This window comes from Hylobates moloch, unplaced genomic scaffold (genome assembly GCF_009828535.3).
Source record: "Hylobates moloch isolate HMO894 unplaced genomic scaffold, HMol_V3 SCAFFOLD_5, whole genome shotgun sequence".
In the NCBI taxonomy this organism is placed as follows: domain Eukaryota; kingdom Metazoa; phylum Chordata; class Mammalia; order Primates; family Hylobatidae; genus Hylobates; species Hylobates moloch.
Genome location: NW_026652280.1, coordinates 129228115 through 129248573, shown reverse-complemented (window position 1 = coordinate 129248573; position 20459 = coordinate 129228115). Strand labels below are relative to the sequence as shown.

Here is a 20459-nt window from a genome sequence, read left to right as displayed (position 1 = left end):
CTTTTCTGATTTGAGGCTTCAGAAGTTTCTACAAAATAATGATTCCATTTTACGCATTTCTTTAAAAGACTATGTTCACATTCCTCTATACTGTAATCTGAGCATAAAATAAGACTAGAAAATTAAATAACATTAATTGGCTCCATGGCATAATGGTCAGCATATCTGGACTCTGAAAATTAAATGGTATTAATTCAAATCCATGTCCCATCTTTCTCCATCTAAATTCTACCTCTACCCCCAATTATCAGCTCTTTAACAACTTAATGTAGTATCATGCAAAAACTCCTCCTCCTTCAACAAAAAAATAACCATTCCTCCCCAGTTTTCCCCCATTTACTTTATGACACTACCATCCATCAAGCTTGTTAAAACCTGATAATTGTATTTTTTTAATATTTCTTCTCTCTCAACTCTCATTTCTATTCTACATCAAATCTAATTATTTTTGACTCCATTCTCTTTGCCACTATTATCTCTTACTGAGACTTTTTCTTACTGACTTCTGCATTTTCCTTGCCTCCTACTCAAATCTATTCTTTACTCTGTACCAGAGTAGGGTTTTTAAAACAGAAATTTGATTGTGTTATGCACCTGCTTAAACTTTTCATTAGTTTTCCACTGGATTTTGTTAATATTCAACTTTTCATGATAGCCTACAAGCTCTTTCATGATATGGTCCTGTCTACCTATCCAAACTTACCTTATGCCAATCTCTATAAATATATATATCATAGTCACAAGTGCCTTCTACCAAACTCTGCCTTTAACTGGACATTTACACTTGCTATTTTCTCTTTCTGACATATTCTTTTTCCATGCTTCTATTTCCATGTAAACTCTTCTCCCACTGCCACGTACCAGCTCTTTTAGCAACCTAAGGTAGTATCATCAATGAGCCAACTGAACTCGTAAAATATGCTTCCTAAACCCCATTTGTCCCATGATCTAAAATATTTCCTTAGCATATAAAATTTATCTATCAAGTGCATTCTATATGGCAGGCATTCTGTCCAGGTGCTAGGAACACAACAGTTAACAGAGTACTTTTTCTTTCTTTTTTTAAAAAAAGTAGTCTATTTTACTTATTAATGGTTAAAAAATGGCTTCACTAAACATTGTTTTGTTATTTATATATTAATATGCTGAGAGCAGTATTACTACACATCTTTTTTTCCACAGCCTTATTGAGGTATAATCAGTCTACAATAAACATAATTAATGTATAAAATTCAGTGCTTTGGATATATGCATACACTCATGTTACTATCACTACAATCCATGTCACAAACATATCCATCACGTTCAAAAGTTTCCTTGTGTCCCTTTGTTATTGTTGCTTGCTTTATCCTTTCCTTTCTCTTCTTTCTTTCTCTTTCTTTCTTCCTTTCTTTCTTTCCTTTTTTCTTTTCTTTCTTTCCTTTTTTTCTTTTCTTTCTTCCTTCTTCTTTCTTATTTTCTTTCTTTCCTTCTTTCTCTCCCTCCCTTCCTTTCTCTTTTTCTTTTCTTTTCTCTCTTTTTTCTTTTTTTCTTTTTCTTTCTTTCCTTTTATTTCTTTTTCTCTTTCTTCTCTCTTCCTTCCCTCCTGTCCTCCCTTTCCGTCTTTCCTCTTTCCTTCTTTCTTCTTCCTTCCTTGTTTCTTCTTTTCTTTCTTTCTTTCTTCTTTCTTTCCTTTTCTTTTATTTTCCTTTTTCTTTTCTTTCCTTCCTTCTTTCTTTCTTTCCAATATACCCAACATCCCTCTCACCCATCTCCTGGAAGCCATCATTCTATTGTCTATTTCTACAAATTTGACTACTTTAGATGCCTCATATAGAGGGAATCATGCAGTATGTGTCCTTCTGTGATGGCCACTTCATTTGGCATGTCTTCCCGGTCTATCCATTATTTCACAAACAGTACAATTTCCTTCTTTTTTAAGTCTGACTAATATTCTCTTGGATGTATAAATCAGAATTTTTTTTTCTTTTTCTTTTCTTTTCTTTTTTTTTTTTTTTTTTTGAGACGGAGTCTTGCTCTGTCACCCAGGCTGGAGTGCAGTGGCCCAATCTCAGCTCACTGCAAACTCCGCTTCCCAGGTTTACGCCATCCTCCTGCCTCAGCCTCCCAAGTAGGTGAGACTACAGGCGCCTGCCACCACGCCAGGCTAATTTTTTGCATTTTTAGTAGAGACGGGTTTTCACCGTGTTAGCCAGGATGGTCTCGATCTCCTGACCTCGTGATCCACCTGCCTCAGCTTCCCAAAGTGCTGGGATTACAGGCATGAGCCACCGCACCTGGCCATTATCCATTTATCTATCAGTGGACATTTAGGTTATATCTTGGCTATTGTGAATAATGTTGCAGTGAACATGGGGGTGCAGATGTCTCTTTGAGATAATGATTTGTTATTTTAGATATATACCCAGAAGTGGGATTGTTGGATCATACGATAGTTCTATTTTAAATTTTTTGAGAAACATCTATACTGTTTTCTATAGCAGTTTCACCATTTTACATTGCACCAACAGTTGTATAAGGGTTTCAATTTCTCCATAAACTTGTCAAACTTTTGTTTTTCTGATAATAGTCATTGTATAAAGTATCTCAATGTGGTTTTGATTTTCATTTTCCTGATGATCAGTGATAAGCATTTTTTCATACACCTGTTGGCCATTTGTATGGCTTCTTTGAAAAAATATCTATTCAAGTCCCTTGCTAATCTTTAAAATTGGACTATTTAAATAACTTGCTATTGAATTTTAAAAGTTTCTTATATTTTTTGGAAATTAACTGCTGATTAATTAATGGTAAATATTTCTTCCCATTCTAAAGGCCACTTTATTACTCTGTTGATTGTTTCCTTAGCTATGCAGAAGTTCTTTTAGTTTGTTGTAATCTCACTTCTTGTTTTGCTTTTGTTGACTGCACTTTTGGTGTCATATCCATGAAATTATTGCCAAAACCAATGTCACGAAGCTTTTCCCATATGCTTCCTTCTAAGGAGTTTTACAGTTGCAGGTCTTACATTTTAGTCTTTAATTAATTGTGAGTTAATTTTTGTCTGTGGTGAAAGATAACACTCCAATTTAATTATTTTGCATGTGGATAGCCACTTTTCCCAATGTAACATTTATTGAAGAGACAATCCTTTCCCCGCTATGCATTCTTGACTTTCATATTGAAAGTCATTGTATATGTTGTATAGTTGACCATACACGACATGGCTGTAGGATATAAGCTCTCTATTGTTCCAATGCTCTACATGTTTTTTTTTTTATGCCAGTACCATAATACTCTGATTATTATTGCTTTGTAATTATTTTGAAATCAGGAAGCATAATGTTTCTAGCTTTATTCTTATTCAAAATTGTTTTTGTTATTTGGGTATTTTGTGGATTCATACATATTTTAGGATTATGTTTTCTATTTCTGTAAAAATGTATTTGGAATTTTGATAAGGATTTCATTGAATCTGTACATTGCTTTAGGTGAAATGGATACTTTAACATTAGTTCTTCCAATCCAAGAATGTAAGATGTCTTTCCATTTAGTTTTGTCTGCTTTACTTTCTGGCAGTATTTTAGAGTTTTTATTTTAAAAGTATTTCATGTCCTTGTTTCAGTGTATTCCTAAGTACTTTATTCTTTCTGGTCTTATTGTAAATGGATTTTTTTCTTAAATTTTTGGATAGTTTATTGTTGGCATACAGAAATGCAACTGCTTTTTTTATGTTGGTTTGAATCCTGCAACTTTACTGAATTTGTTTATTAGATCTCCGGTTTGTGTGTGTGTGTGTGTGTGCAGTTTTCAGGGTTTTGTATGTGTAAGATCATGCCCTCTGCAAATGGTTAATTTTTCTTCTTGTTTTCTGATATGGATGCCTTTTATTTCTTTGGTTTGGCATATGGTTTTTGCCCATCATTCTGTTAATGCAGTGTTATCACATTTATTGATTTGTGTATGTTGAACCATCTTTGCATCCTAGGAATAAGTCTTGCTTTATAGAGATTTATAGGTCATAGAATATGATCTTTTTAATGTGCTGTTGAATTTGGTTTGCTAATATTTCATTGAAAGTTTTTGCATCCATATTCATCAGGGATATTGGCCTGTAGTTTTCTTTGTTTGTGGTGTCTTTGTCTGGATTTGGTAACAGTGTGATGCTGGCCTCATAAAATGAGTATAGAAGTATTTACTCTTCTATTTTTACAAGCCTTTAGGAAAAAAGGATATTAATTCTTCTTTAAATGTACAGTAAAATTAACCTGTGAAGCCACCTGGTCCTAGGCTTTCCTGTTTGGGTTGGTTTTTGATTACTGACTCAATCTCCTTATTTGTTATTGGTCTTTTCAGGTTTTCTATTTCTTCTTAATTCTGTCTTTATAGGTTGTATGTTTTTAGGAATTTATCCACTTCTTCTAAGTTGTCAAATTTGTTCATAATAGTCCCTTATGGTCTTGTTTTTTATTTCTCTGGCATTAGTTGTAATGTCTCCTGTTTCATTTCCGATTTCATTTTTGAATCCTCTCTTTTTTTTTCTTGGTTCAGATAACAAATTGTCAATTTTATCTTTTGAAAAACAATTCTTAATTTTGTTGATTTTGTTCTATTATATTTTTATTCATTATATCATTTATTCCTGCTCTAATCTTTATTATTTCCATCCTTCTGCTAACTTTGGGCTTAGTTTTTTTTGTTGTTGTTGTTGTTGTTCTTGTTTTGTTGTTGTTGTTCATCGATGTTTAAAGTTAGGTTATTTATTTCAGATCTTTCTTTTTTAATGTAGACATTCACTGCTATAAAACATCTCTTAGCACTGTTCTTGCATAAGTTTTTTTTATTAGTCTTTTGGTATTTTGTGTTTTTGTTTTAGTTTGTCCTGAGAGATACTCTAATTCTGCCCCCATGATTCAATCACCCCCCACCATGCCCCACCTCCAACACTGGGGATTACAATTCAACATGAGATTTGGTGGAGACACAGATCTAAACCATATCACTGAACTACAGTAATATGTTGGTTTCTTTTACATTCTACTAGTTATAATATTATCTGTTAATATAATAGCATGTAGACTATTATAGCCTCTACTGCATACAAACCAAAGAGTCTGTTCAAAGAATAAAACAGTAAATTAACTTTAAGAAATGACTTTAAGCTAGACAGAGATCCCCCTAAAATAGTAAATAATATGTTGACAAATTTTCAAAAGTGTCAATCAAAAAGGTAACAATTGCCATACTGACAGGCCCAGGGGCAAAGGTGGTGATACTGCTGACAAGATGTCAATGACTAAAGTAATAAAAACATGGTGACCAGCTCAGGGTAGTGCCTGACAGCAAATCCATGTAACATAAAGGAGTCAGTATGATCAAGGTGAGAGTGACGAAGGTAAATAAAAGAAGCTGACATTTAAGAAAGGTGACAGCAGTGATTTTAAATATTAAGCCTTGGAATAAGAAGCTCAAAATTGTAAGTCAACAACATATCAGCCAATACTTGCTCTTGTGTTAACCTATTAACCCTTATATTTCTAGAAGGAGAATTCTCTGAAATAGACTAAGGTGAGGATAGAGTGTGAAGAGAAAACCAGTATGGTTGCCCAGAGGTCACTTCAAAATAGAAATAACAATATCTATAGGGAAGGATGATTGTGAAGATCAAATGAGAAAAACTACAAACCCCAAGCATGCTCATTTGTATCCTTCTGTTTCCATGGTAACTCTACCCCACCAACAAGCACCAGATCTTTTAGTAGTCTAAGGTAGTATCTATCACCACTGAGCCATGTGAACTTATAAAATCCATTTCCTAAACTCAGTGTCCTCATAATCTAAAACATTTCCAAAACCTACTCATTGTTTCAACTGTATTTATTAAGTGCCTACATATGGCCACCACCGTTAAAGTAACCACGTTAAAGTAACCAGTTCTAGGGATACAACAGAAAACAAAACTGATTAAAAATCTACTTGAAGGCTACATTCTCACAGGATGTTGTCTGGTATATAGTGACTGTTCAATATATGGGAAGTGATCTAAAATGAAATAAGGTAGAATTTTGAGTATTGGTTATAAGAATCACAAAAAGTCCAATACTTGTCCCCACTCTGGAGCAGAGTTCTCTGATAACTGGTAGGAACTTACTTATGTGTTCTGACTTCCACATGCTCAGCTGCAACTCAGAAAAAGAGAAAAGAACATCATGAGGAAAAAGTAAGCTGGTTATTGAAAAGAACAGTAGAATCGAGAACAGAAAAACTTGGGTTCTAGCCCCAGCATTGCCATTAACTAGTTTTAACACCTTAAGAAAAGCATTACATTTTTTTCTTTTATTTTTTATGGATGTTATTCTTGTCTTTATCTCTTTGAGGATATTTAACAATTTTTATAGCATTTTCAGATAATTCTATTATTGTTGTATTCTTCTGAGTAAATTATCTAACTATGTGAATTTACTCCTTTAAATCCTGTTCCTCAGCTTCCTAACTCATGGCCAACTACATCTCTACCAAATCCAGTATAGTTCTCCATTTTTTTAAATGGGAAAATGGTTAATCCAGAGGTAATTTTGCATATAATGTGAATGCTAAGCCTCTAAAAACAATCAACCATAATGGGTATTCAATAAATTAGATTTTTAATTTTATATATATATATATTATTTGAGTTTTAGAACCATATAAAATTATAATTCTACCCCTTTCATGAATGAAAATAATGAGGTTTAAGATAACGTACTGGAGACTTTAAAAGTTGTTAAGTCCTTGAGCTGGGAATTCTATGTTGACAATGTTCTGTCTCAGAGACATAAGTGAGAAAACCAAAAAGGCAATATGATATTCCCAAAAGTCTGAAGGCAGAATTACTGAGCAATTAGTTCAGGACTTAAACCCAGACTGCTTGACTTTCAGGATGCCATTATACCATCCTGGATATTTTTTGATCTGATCCTTTACAGCTTGTTTGAGATTCAACATTACTAAATCACTGAATTCAGAACAACACCATTCTGGTCAAAATTTCCAATTAGGTTATTTTGTATTTAAATTTTCCACAGCAAACTGAAGGTTTTGGGTGTTTTGTTTTATTGTGCTACATTGCCATTAGACCCAGAGGGCCCCACGCATTAGAGTGCTGAAAATTTGGCATGGGATGCATAACACTTCTAGTCTATTTGGACCAATTGATACTGCAGTGGTTAATTTCTTTCATACTCCATCAACATGAACCAAGGTTAGATTCCCTATGTATCGGATCCGATTTTTCAGTTATTTTTTATTTCTGCCCATTCTAATCTTCAGTTATCTCTGCCTGAAGTAGCAATCTACTGCTATATGGGTAAGGAAATATTCTGTCTCTATAGAGACAATTTCATTTTAAATTACTTTTCAGGTCAAACACTGCCATTTAATAAAAGTTTGGAACCTATACAAAGTCAATAAAAGGCATTAAAATTACTTATTAGTCATGGTATTTTCTTTCTCTATCACCAACTAGACAGTTTCGTTTTGATAGCTCCATTAGGTGCAGCCTCAATGCTCATTTTTTCCTTGACTTCCTTTTAGAACATACGGATGTTACAAAAAATAAATTCTCCTTTATACACAAAAAACTTCGCATTATTAGGAATATAATTTTTAATAGAAAAAGGGTCAAGTCTGTGATGCATAATAATAATTTTAAAATATTAGCTGAAGAACACATCACAATTTAACCCGAATGTACTATCAAAGAGGGAAATTATGTGGAGAGTACTATAGAGTTTAGCAGGTTTATTTATAAGCAACTGAAGAAGACTTCATTTTTCAATGACTGCAAGCAAATTTGACTTTACTACTTGTCATTGCGAGAGATAAAGATGAGATCACATACATTTCTGGTACTAGTTAAGTCTAAAGGCTCAGTTTCCCAATGAGACTGACCTGAAGTCATCTCAACACTATGATCCTGACCCAGTGGCAAAACTTAGCATGGAAAGAGCATTTAGCCATGACATATTTCAATATTATTTTTTGGAGGCTATCACTATCTCAAACTAAACCCATTATGATTTAAAACTGTCTTTTTATTGATATTCATTGTTTTTCAACCTGACAGTGGCCAATGATTTATATCAATCTTCTCTTAACACAGGAATTAAAGAGTTTACAATATATCTTAAACTGAAGGACACTTTTTCAATAAGTCTCAAGATTTTAATACAGTTGTCATTTCAAAAGCCTACCTCTTCTCAGTTGGAAAGGGGTTTAGAGAAGAAGAAGGCAGCTCTGTTGATAAGATTGTTTTTATCTGAAGCAGTAGAGGATTCAAAAATTAGTATGACATATCGATGATGCCCTTTTTTCAGGCATTTTTATTCTTTAAGTGCAAGAACAGTGCAGCTGGCTGTCAATCATTAAACCACAAAATGGAATCCTTTGCCTGGCTAGGAGATTTGCAACTATACTGATGCTGGTAAACTAAACACCAAATCATAGCCTTTTCTCCCGCCTCACCCAGATTTCACAGGGGCTGCACACCCAAATAAATGCCTCTTGGCTACCCATTCATCTAACAGCTGGAAAGATGACACTTGACATTTGGAAACTTTCCTGTGAAGATTGCTGCAAGGCTTTCCCATTAGCTTCCTGGTGAGACTGTAAGGTCGAATAAGCTGCCTCAAAACCTGCAAAGGGTAACGGAAATACTCTAATATTAAGCCTGTGCAATTTAAATTTCTAATTCTCGAATCACAGTTCTTCAGATATTGTAGAAATCACTGGTATATTTCAGGGCAAAAGAATGCCTTTGAAGATGTGGAATTAAAGTGATATTTTAAGCAATGATAATGATAACAAGTGTCTTTTATTTAAAGTTGGGACTGAAGGTCTTCTAAGTAACAGGGACTTCAACATAGAGAACTTCTTGTAAGTTTGTTTTCTAAAATCCCTGACTGTCATATTTTCAACAACTGTTCATCTTTGTCCAGAGCAGAAATCTTTAACATGAGGCAGAGTTATTACCATTCTTTACGTTTTTTTCCCACATCATAAGCATTATTCAAGGTAGCTTTAAAATTCTTACAATCCAGCATTGTGGATTCATTTCAAAAATCACTGACCCCAACATAAAATAAAATAGTAAACATGTTATTATTAAAATGCTGTCGTCTTATAAAATTTTCAGGTATAAACATGCCTTTTTTCCTCTTCAGAAAGATAATTCCTTTAAAATGTCCCCAAATCAGAAATTGTTAATAAAATGACAGTTTGTTAAAGATAACAGAAAGACAGAATTCCTCACATAATCTCAACCCAAAAAATAACAGAATGTAAAAAATTTCATTTATTGATATGAATGCACACAATTCAATTAGATTTTATCGCAATGATCTTTTTCCATGATACTCAATTTGGAATTCCATATCTTTAATTGTCTTTATAATTGTCTGATCTTGTTTGTTAACTAAGTATCTTTCAAGTGAAAGACTAAAAAGAATGAACAAACTTCCCTAAATGTTCAGTCATATGTCCAAATTAGATGAAATTAATGTCATGATTAAAAAGGAAACTGAAACCTTTAAAAAATATACGTTGAGGGCATTGAAGAAATGGAAGACATGAATGACGTAACTTTCAATCTTGAATTCATCATCATCTGAGACTAAAATCACTTTTTAAAAGTTCAAGACCAGCCTGACCAACAAAACTAACTGGGCGTGGTGGCACATGCCTGTAATCCCAGCTACTTGGGAGGCTGAGGCCAGAGAATCTCTTGAACCCGGGAGGTGGAGGTTGCAGCGAGCCAAGATCACGCCATTGCACTCCAGCCTGGGCAACAAGAGCGAAACTCTGTCTCAAAAAAAAAAAAAAAGTCAATTTAGTGATGCTGAATTGTACCTCATTAGCAACAATGACAGACAAAGATTCCTATGGATGTGCTCCTCTTGGCTCCAAATCACGGCATAAACCTAGTTTTCTCATGACATTCCATTAACGAATGCACCAAAAGGAAGCTCAGCTCACAGAAAGAAGATGGAATATCTAGCAATGAGTGGACTTCTCATTTCTCTTCAAACCAAAACCACAGCTACCATTTGTACTCACTCTACTGCAGGTCTATGGCATGAATTTGTCTCCACCAGGTCTTGAAATCACAAATTCGTTTCACATAGCCTATTGAACTGCCATCAGATGGTAATGACTTTCTGTCACTCTTGACCTGGGGCAGATTTGAACTAGTGACCAAGAGGTTAAAGGCTCTGTATCTCATTACCAATCCCCTGAGATACTTAGTTCCCTCAACCACTAGTGATTTTTTTGTGCCTCAGTCAAGCCAGCAGAAAATACACACAGAAAAAATCGTAAGCAGTAGAAAAGTAGGTCACCAATGCAAGACATCTATGATAATTCTGATGAACCTAATAAACACCTATTTCAAAATATACCCATATACTACATGCATCTGAGTAGAATCACAGTAACTGCTAAAGAACTTCATTATAACTTTCAATAGTATTTCACATAAGCTACTATTAAGGTGAAAAATACTGCAGAGAAACTGAAGATACTTGTGCTTCATGAGCTTACAGGGTTAAGGAATGTATTTTAGATTCAGTATCACTCCAGAATATTTGTGTGTGTGTCTTGTGTATCTATTCTAAAATTATTCTGCCTCACAACTTAGTTTCAGAGGGGGGTTGACAAATTGGAAGAAATAATATAGATTCATAAATGAAATAAAACATTATCAAACACCTTAACGTGGATACTTACTATAGGAATACAGCATATTTTAATAAGTTTGCAGAAGAAAACAGAATAGTATTTAGGAACATATATTTAGGCAAACTCATATATATATATACACAGTAGTAGAAATATTGAACCTAGGCCAAGAATGAAAAAATTAACTTTTTGTTGTTGTTTCTATTGTTGTTGAAGGTTAACTTCAAATGCTGGCTGCCAATAAACAATATTCTATAACTATTCAACTGCAATTATTCTGTACGTAACTAAGTAGGCAGTGACTCCTGACGTCACTTAGAAATGTGTACTCAAATTTTTTTTTTAATTTAATGCCCTGATGCCTCCATCCTTACACTTTGCATTTTCCCCTAAATGTTTGATTTTCATGGAATGAATCCTACTTGGAAGAAAACAGATCTTTTCCTTTTCATTTCTTCCCTATATTTAAAATGGTGCTCTATAGAAATTATTTTATTTGGATTTCTACCTCTATCTGTTGATTCCATATTTATCCTTCTATTAATAACTCTTATTTTTTGTATCTCAATATATATACTTCTACCACAACTACTTTTGTAGCAGCAACATGTACATTTAGTTGTTCCCTTCCATTACTGGTAATAAATACTGTGGCTTTTTAAACGTTGCATCTAAAATATAGAGAATTAAAAACAATTCTTAATAAAAGAATAATGACATGGCAAAAATAACTCTCATGATGTAACAAACCAGTTAGTTTTGTGATTATAATTTCTATATAGATCAACAATATTTGACAAAATGTTCCATGTTTATAAGAGCTCCTTCTCAGGACTACCATGACTACTGAAGGGACAATGAGCTTCTGATCTGGGATTATAATTTAGAATAATTTAGTTTGTGTTCTATCTCCAAGTTTTTTCTCAGTGGCAGGACATAAGACGATAAGATATCCATATAGCCCTTTTCTCTCCACTTTTTGCAACCAAATCTGTTTATATGCTAATACTAGAACAAAGCAAGTGCTCCGCCTTCTGAATGCTGTGTGAGTGGATAAAACAAACTCAGTTTCTCTACTAAAATCTCACAACACGCTTCTGACACCAGGTGTGTGCGAATTGCTCCCCATCAGCAAGAAAGCAATCAATTCTGTAGTGGACACAAGCTGAATGTCTTCTAATTCGGCTCAATTCTGACACTATCTATCTGATGATAGCACCAGTTTCTACAGGTTGAGAGCTCATTCCCCAAAACTGCCCCCTACCACTTCAAATGCCAACAACAAGCCTCAGGTTATTTTACCTGTGCTGCTGACCAACCAGCTATAAACTACAGAAATTTTTTTTAACATGCTACATTTGTGAGAAAACAATATTATAGTGCTAATGAACTTATCATATAACAAACTCATTAGTTTTCTTAACTCCTCCTTAAATGTATTTAAGATAAATGATTTCTGCATATTTTTCCTATGTAATAGATGAATACTTTATTTTGAGGGTACAGTAATACATAAACATGGTTCCTGGCTTGTGCAGAGACAGACCAGTAAGCAGGCTTCAAATAAAGAGTACACAGGAAGTTCATGTCACAAACTCCCTGGATGAGGAGGAGGAAGCCAACCCTGAAGGACAAGTGGGACTCAACCAGAGGGAAATGGGTGAAGTGGGGGAAAGGCCTAGATTCAGGAGAAATCTTGGTACGCTTGGGGACATTCAAATCGGAATCTCAAAGATAAGAAGTTTGGCCTTCACCTTGAGTGTGAGGAAAAGTCATTTAAGGGCTTTAAATGAGCAAATTAGGATTCAACTGATAATCTAGAAAGATGACTCTGGCTGCAGTGTAGGGGCGTTGGATTCGACAGGAGAGAAAGTGGAGGCAATTTCAAGAGAGGTGATAGAGGCCAGAACTAAGTTAATGACAATGTGGAGAGAGAAAAATCCCACTTTGTCTATATGTACCTTGTTAGCCTTATCGCTGCTTAGCACTTCGCATCCAACACCCTGGCAGGAAGGTGGAAATGTTGATTTTACTTGACAGAGATTTTTACCTACCTTCCTTCTCTACTCCATTTTAACATGTAATTCAACACTTAGTTTGACAGGTCTGAATCCTTCAGCCAAATCCAAAACTCTTACATGGCACAACCTTTATTTTATATTTCAAACACTATCATTCCTAGCAATATGTGTTTTTAAAGCACATGCATGTTTTCTTCATTATACCTAAAGGTCTGTTTCTCTCCTTTCTCTATACATCAGATTTCTATTCAAATTTCCTATTTGCCATTACATGGAAGTAAAATAATTTCTTTTTTTTCCAGTACGCATTTATTAGATTCAGGTAAGTTAAAAGATAATAGTGAAATGATCAGAAAAAAAATAACATTAAGAGTCCTTTAGAATGATATTGTGAAACACTACCAAACTACAATCATAAATAAATATATTTAAGTATTGTTTATTCATTTAATTTAAAATCTATAAATGCATTTAAATATTTAGGATAAGAACAAAACAAAACAAAATCCTCCACTGACCTGTGTTCAATTTTACTTTTTCAAATCTTTTTAGCTTCTCTGCCCACATACCATTTTCACTACAAATTCACACACTCACTGGGCTTCATCTGGCCTAATACAAAAACCTTATCTCTTATCCCTTGATTCCACTTTCATTTCTTAAAGGAGCTAGCAGGCTGCTCAGTAAGATTTTTGGTCAATCAAAATTATAACTCCACACAAAAGACAAACAAAATAAAATAAGGGTATAAAAGAGTTTTTAAGAGATAGAATAAGAATTGACCAGTTATATACAAAAGAGAGAAGAATAAAAACTTAGATAAGTAGTTGGCAAATACAGCTATGTACAGTTTTGTCTTATAATGAAAAAAAATTATGTGTGTGTTGTGTATGTGCACCAATGTAAATCTTAACTGTACTTTCTCGAGCATATCTCTTATTCTGAGACTCTAGCCTTTCCTAACTTTTTCATAAAGTGTCCTATTAATTTATGTAAATAAATGTCAGTTTCCCTTATTCTAATATTGTTATTCTGTAAAATAAGAAGCCATCAGCATTGTATTGATTTCCAAATAGATGTTGAAATTTTAATTATTCTGAGTAATTTATGAGGACCATTAACTTAGTAGGTTTGAACCTGGAAATAAAAAATGTTAAATATTCACTTTGGGAGGCCGAGGCGGGCGGATCACGAGGTCAGGAGATTGAGATCACGGTGAAACCCCGTCTCTACTAAAAATACAAAAAATTAGCCGGGCGTGGTGGCGGGCGCCTGTAGTCCCAGCTACTCGGAGAGGCTGAGGCAGGAGAATGGCGTGAACCCGGGAGGCGGAGCTTGCAGCAAGCCGAGATTGAGCCACTGCACTCCAGCCTGGGTGAAAAAGGGAGACTCCGTCTCAAAAAAAAAAAAAAAAAAAAAAAAAAAAGTTAAATACTGGAGTTGGAGCAAGTTGGGAAGGAATGATTGACTTAAAAGCAGTGAATCTGAAATGTAGGAAAGACATTTACATGAAGATGTTTGGTGAATATGAAAAGTAGATTAGAAACACAAGGGAAGATATTCAGTGGACTGCTGGATTATGCAAGAGAGTGCTCTGTTGGAGGTACAGATTAGAGAGTTATACAGCAGGAGGTAAGATTAAAAACTGTGAAACTAAAAACTGCCAACTAATAGTAATGGCCCCGAACCGGGAAGAAAGGGAGTTTCGTGCTCCAACTTTGGCATCCCTAGAAAACTGCATGAAGCTTTCTCAGATGGCCGTTCAGGGACTTCAGCAATTTAAGTCTCCCCTTCTGCAGCTCCCTCACATTGAAGAGGACAGTCTTAGACGGGTTTCTAATCATAAGAAGTATAAAATTAAAACTATCCATGATTTGGTGAGTTTAAAAGAATCAGATCGTCATACTCTACTGCACTCCCTTGAAGATGAAAAATATGAAGAGGTTATGGCTGTCCTTGGGTGTTTTCCATATGTGACCATGAATATAAAATCACAGGTGTTAGATGATGAAGACAGCAACAACATCACAGTAGGATCCTTAGTTACAGTGCTGGTTAAGTTGACAAGGCAAACAATGGCTGAAGTATTTGAAAAGGAGCAGTCCATCTGTGCTGAAGAGGAACAGCCAGCAGAAGATGGGCAGGGTGAAACTAACAAGAACAGGACAAAAGGAGGACGGCAAAAGAAGGGTAAAGGACCCAAGAAAACTGTTAAATCAAAAAAAAAGAAACCTTTAAAAAAAAACCCTACACCTGTGCTATTACCACAGTCAAAGCAACAGAAACAAAAGCAGGCAAATGGAGTTGTTGGGAATGAAGCTGCAGTAAAGGAAGATGAAGAAGTTTCAGATAAGGGCAGTGATTCTGAAGAAGAAGAAACCAATAGAGATTCCCAAAGTGAGAAAGATGATGGTAGTGACAGAGACTCCAATAGAGAGCAAGATGAAAGACAAAACAAAGATGATGAAGCAGAGTGGCAAGAATTACAAGAAAGCATACAGCAGAAAGAGAGAGCTCTATTGGAAACCAAATCAAAAATAACACATCCTGTGTATAACCTTTACTTTCCTGAGGAAAAACAAGAATGGTGGTGACTTTACACTGCAGATAGGAAGGAACAGACATGAATATCCATGCCATATCATGTGTGTACACTGAAAGATACAGAGGAGGTAGAGCTGAAGTTTCCTGCACCAGGCAAGCCTGGAAATTATCAGTATACTGTATTTCTGAGATCAGACTCCTATATGGGTTTGGATCAGATTAAACCATTGAAGCTGGAAGTTCATGAGGCCAAGCCTGTGCCAGAAAATCACCCACAGTGGGATACAGCAATAGAGGGGGATGAAGACCAGGAGGACAGTGAGGGCTTTGAAGATAGCTATGAGGAAGAAGAGGAGGAAGAGGAAGATGATGACCAAGCAGTACTCTGAATGGACCACAGCGTTTGCACATACTTGCAATTTTTTGCTGTTTTGGAAGTGTATCATAAACCAGAAACAGTACAGAACTGATGTTGAGGGAGGTGTAGTTTTTTAATCTAGAAATGGGTGCATAATATAACTAGGCAGTGGTGGTGCCTTGGTACAACCTGAAAAATGTTAAGGCTTATTGAAATATTTCAAGTATGGGATGGTGCATTTATTTCATCTGCAAATGATAATAAATCCTTTGTTATTATAAAAAAAACCGTGAAATTACTCTGAAAATAAGAAATAATAGGAAGATAGTTTGGCGTACAGGAAATGCAGAAGGAGGCAAAGTAGGGAACCATCCACTCCCTGAGTGGATAGCTGTCCTTTGCTGCTTCCTCTGTCTGAGGCCATAAACACTTGGTAAAGCATAGTGCTGCTATCTATCCTTCAGTCACTGCAGAGACTGGAGCCTGAACCACTCACCAACTTGTCTCCTTTTGGTTTCCCAGTGTCTGTCTCCGTTTAAATTGTGTTCTTTTTATTTTTTTTTTCCTTTCTTTGCCTAGCCTAGTCCCTTTTGATGTATAACTTTTTAAAGTTTTAAAATTTTAGATTTGGCATCTCCCTAGATGCTATTTCCTAAATCAAAGCTTTGTCTCTTTGCAAAATCCACAGGCTCCTTTCTCTCTCTCTCTCGTTGTTTTGTTGTTGTTGTTGTTTAAAGATGAGGTCTCACTCTGTCACCCAGGCTGGAGTGCAGTGGTGTGATCATAGTTCACTATAGCCTCCAACTTCTGGGCTTAATTGATCCTCCCACCTCAGTCTCCCAATTACCTCATTCATTTTGAGATTCCTACATTTGTGGGACACTATGGTTTGGCCCAACAACTCAAGCCACACTACTCAAAGATGCCAAGGAGGAGGTGGAAGCAGGCAGGTGAATCAAACTTTTAAAAGATGATATAATCAGTGTCAAGTCCAGGCCCTACGTAGCAAATAAGTAGGCCCTGCATTAGTTACACCAACATGAGGACAACTAGAATAGACAAAATGGTCATGGAAAAGAGGAAGAAATTAAAGGAAGCATCAAAGATAAAGTGAATTTTGTTAGCATGTGGGAAACAAACAAGAGAACCAAAACAAGAGTGGTAAAAAGGCACAGTGTGAGCAGTCTTCCTTGAATAGGAAAGAAAGAATAAAAATTTTATTAACAAGAGCAAATTTTCCAGGAACATTTTACATAAATGAGGTAACTGTATCTACATTTAATTAAATCATAGAACAAAAAGAAAACAAAGCATTTAGTCGTAAAGTAAGCTACTACTGAGATCTGGTAGTTACACCTTTCTTCCTCAAGACCACAGTCGCTGTGGCAAAGTATGCTCAGCTTCACATCTCATCATTTCACATTCTGTATCCTAAATTGTTAAAAACTAAATTGTTTTTAAAAATTACAACTGAAGGCTGGGCACGGTGGCTTATGTCCGTAATCCCAGCACTTTGGGAGGCTGAGGTGGGCAGATCGCTTGAGGCCAGGAGTTTGAGACCAGCTTGGCCAACATAGTGAAACCCCATCTCTACTAAAAATACAAAAATTAGCCGGGTGTGGTGGCATGCACCTATAGTCCCAGCTACTTGGGGGCTGAGGCATCAGAATTGCTTGAACCCAGGAGGCGGAGGATGCAGTGAGCCAAGATCGTGCCAATGTACTCCAGCCTGGGCATTAGAGCGAGACTTTGTCTCAAAAAATATAAAAAAATTAAATTAAATTAAAAAATAAAAATTACAACTGAAATTCATCAAATGTTTGTCTCCTTTCCACTTAGGTGCATAGAATTTGGAAAATAGGACCTTATCTGGTCCAAATGAACAGATCAAACCATTTTTTGGACTATGTAAGATTATAATTAATGTAGATTCTAGTATATATCCTATAATATTGTATACCATCAGATTTGATAAGTGTATGATCTATGTATTTAAGCCAATAATAAATATTTTGAATACATCAGGACTAATGACTTCACAGTACTCAAATAGTACAAATGCATTATAAATTTTCTTTCTTTTTTTTTTCTGAGACAAGGTGTCTCTCTGCTGTCCAGGTTGAAGTGCAAGTGGCACGATCATGGCTTACTGCAGCCTTGACCTCCTGGGCTGAAGAGATCCTCCCACCTCAGCCTCCCAAGAAGCTCAGACCACAGGCGTGTGCCACCATGCCCACCTAATTTTTTACTTTTTGTAGGGATGGGATCTTACTATGTTGCCCAGGCTGATCTTGAACACCCAGGCTCAAGCATCCCCCTGCTTCAGCCTCCAAAATTGCTGGGATTATAGGCGTTAGGTGGCACGCCCGTCTGGCCCAATTTTTAATCAATTAAACAGTTCTACTACCTAGTCTACATTTAAACATTTTTATCCAACTATGTATGTGACATATTGTACATATGCTTATTATATACCAAACAGAAATGCTATTATAGATGAGTATCAAAAATAAATGAAGCACTTATCCATTGGAAAAGAATTAAGTGGAAATGATGGCAAATGCCTACCTGTATATATTTGTGAATGTACCAAGAAGCTTGCTTTCCATCATTCACTGATTCCACTGTAGTGTTAGCCAAACCAACGACATCGCCACCTGCAAATACCCATGCTTCACTAGTTTGCATAGTTTCTGGATCTACTTCTGGGAGACCCCATCTGTTAAATTTTATAGGGCTCAAGGCTTCTTTCACTAGAAAAAACAAGTGAAAAACAATAGACAATGACTAATCAACAGACGATTCCATAACAATAATTTTAAAATTAAGAAACATAATGGTTTAATTATTGTTCCAGGGATTCAAACAACTGTTTTTAGTAAACTATAAAAATGAAAAGCTAGGCCGGGCGCGGTGGCTCACGCTTGTAATCCCAGCACTTTGGGAGGCCGAGGCGGGCGGATCACGAGGTCAGGAGATCGAGACCACGGTGAAACCCCGTCTCTACTAAAAATACAAAAAAAAAAATTAGCCGGGCGTGGTGGCGGGCGCCTGTAGTCCCAGCTACTCGGAGAGGCTGAGGCAGGAGAATGGCGTGAACCCGGGAGGCGGAGCTTGCAGTGAGCCGAGATTGCGCCACTGCACTCCAGCCTGGGCGACAGAGCGAGACTCCGTCTCAAAAAAAAAAAAAAAAAAAAAAAAAAAGAAAAGAAAAGCTAATGAAATATTGGAGTTAACAACACATTTGAAGTGCACTGACATAACTTTACACCTCACATACAGGAATTAAAGACCACAGATTTGGTCAATGTTTCAGAGCGGACATTTATGTCTGCGAAGTATGGATCTATAAAGAAGGAAAGTACAACCTTTTAAATAAATACAAAATACATTTTTCTAAAACTTTATTCATAGCCATCATTTTTACAAATCTGTTACTACTTATATTATCCCCAACTTGTTCATATGTGTCACTTTTGAAAGTTACATCATGAATTCAGGTCAATGGCTAATCTCCCTTTTACAACAAAACATTTTATAAAGCAAAATGAGACAACATATATAACATTTTCATTAAATTATTTGCACTTACTATTAAGCAATTTAATGGATCCAGTATATAGTTACATTTAGCCAGCAATTCCTGCTTTGCTTTGTTAAAAGCAACAAATGCAAACATTACCATTAATTCCTTGTGGAAATTGCTCTGTAAAGTAGTTTTGCAATTATTTGCTAAATATGCTGCATTCTAATGAATCTAAGAGTCACGGAAGAGGAATCAGGTTGTGTTTCTTTTTTTTTTTTCAATTTTATTATTATTATACTTTAAGTTTTAGGGTACATGTGCACAACGTGCAGGTTTGTTACATATGTATACATGTGCCATGTTGGTGTGCTGCACCCAGTAACTCGTCATTTAGCCTTAGGTATATCTCCTAATGCTATCCCTCCCCCCTCCCCCCACCCCACAACAGTCCCCAGTGTGTGATGTTCCCCTTCCTGTGTCCATGTGTTCTCATTGTTCAATTCCCACCTATGAGTGAGAACATGCGGTGTTTGCTTTTTTGTCCTTGCAAAAGTTTGCTGAAAATGACGGTTTCTAGCTTCATCCATGTCCCTACAAAGGACATGAAATCATCATTTTTTATGGCTGCATAGTATTCCATGGCGTATATGTGCCACATTTTCTTAATCCAGTCTATCGTTGTTGGACATTTAGGTTGGTTCCAAGTCTTTGCTATTGTGAATAGTGCCGCAATAAACATACGTGTGCATGTGTCTTTATAGTAGCATGATTTATAATCCTTTGGGTATATACTCAGTAATGGGATGCCTGGGTCAAATGGTATTTCTAGTTTGAGATCCCTGAGGAATCGCCACACCAACTTCCACAATGGTTGAACTAGTTTACAGTCCCACCAACAGTGTAAAAGTGTTCCTATTTCCCCACATCCTCTCTAGCACCTGTTGTTTCCTGACTTTTTAATAATTGCCATTCTAACTGTTGTGAGATGGTATCTCACTGTGGTTTTGATTTGCATTTCTGATGGCCAGTGATGATGAGCATTTTTTCATGTGTTTTTTGGCTGCATAAATGTCTTCTTTTGAGAAGTGTCTGTTCATGTCCTTTGCCCACTTTTTGATGGGGTTTTTTTTTTTTCTTGTAAATTTGTTGGAGTTCATTGTAGATTCTGGATATTAGCCCTTTGACAGATGAGTAGGTTGCAAAAATTTTCTCCCATTCTGTAGGTTGCCTGTTCACTCTGATGGTAGTTTCTTTTGCTGTGCAGAAGCTCTTTAGTTTAATTAGATCCCATTTGTCAATTTTGGCTTTTGTTGCCATT

General features: G+C 35.8%; 2 protein-coding genes across 2 annotated transcripts in view; one reads left to right on the top strand and one right to left on the bottom strand.

Moving 5' to 3' along the window:
* The window catches only part of DPYD (dihydropyrimidine dehydrogenase), an 870422-nt gene that overhangs the window by 454235 nt on the left and 395728 nt on the right, over nucleotides 1-20459 (bottom strand). The window contains exon 12 of the mRNA XM_032155293.2: nucleotides 18184-18368. Within this exon, the coding sequence (XP_032011184.1) occupies nucleotides 18184-18368 (185 nt within the window). The remainder of the gene's footprint in view (nucleotides 1-18183; nucleotides 18369-20459) is intronic.
* On the top strand, nucleotides 12211-15646 carry LOC116468433 (translocation protein SEC63 homolog). The gene is given in 2 exon segments (XM_058439884.1): nucleotides 12211-12357; nucleotides 14252-15646. Coding segments are annotated over 2 exon segments (1542 nt in total).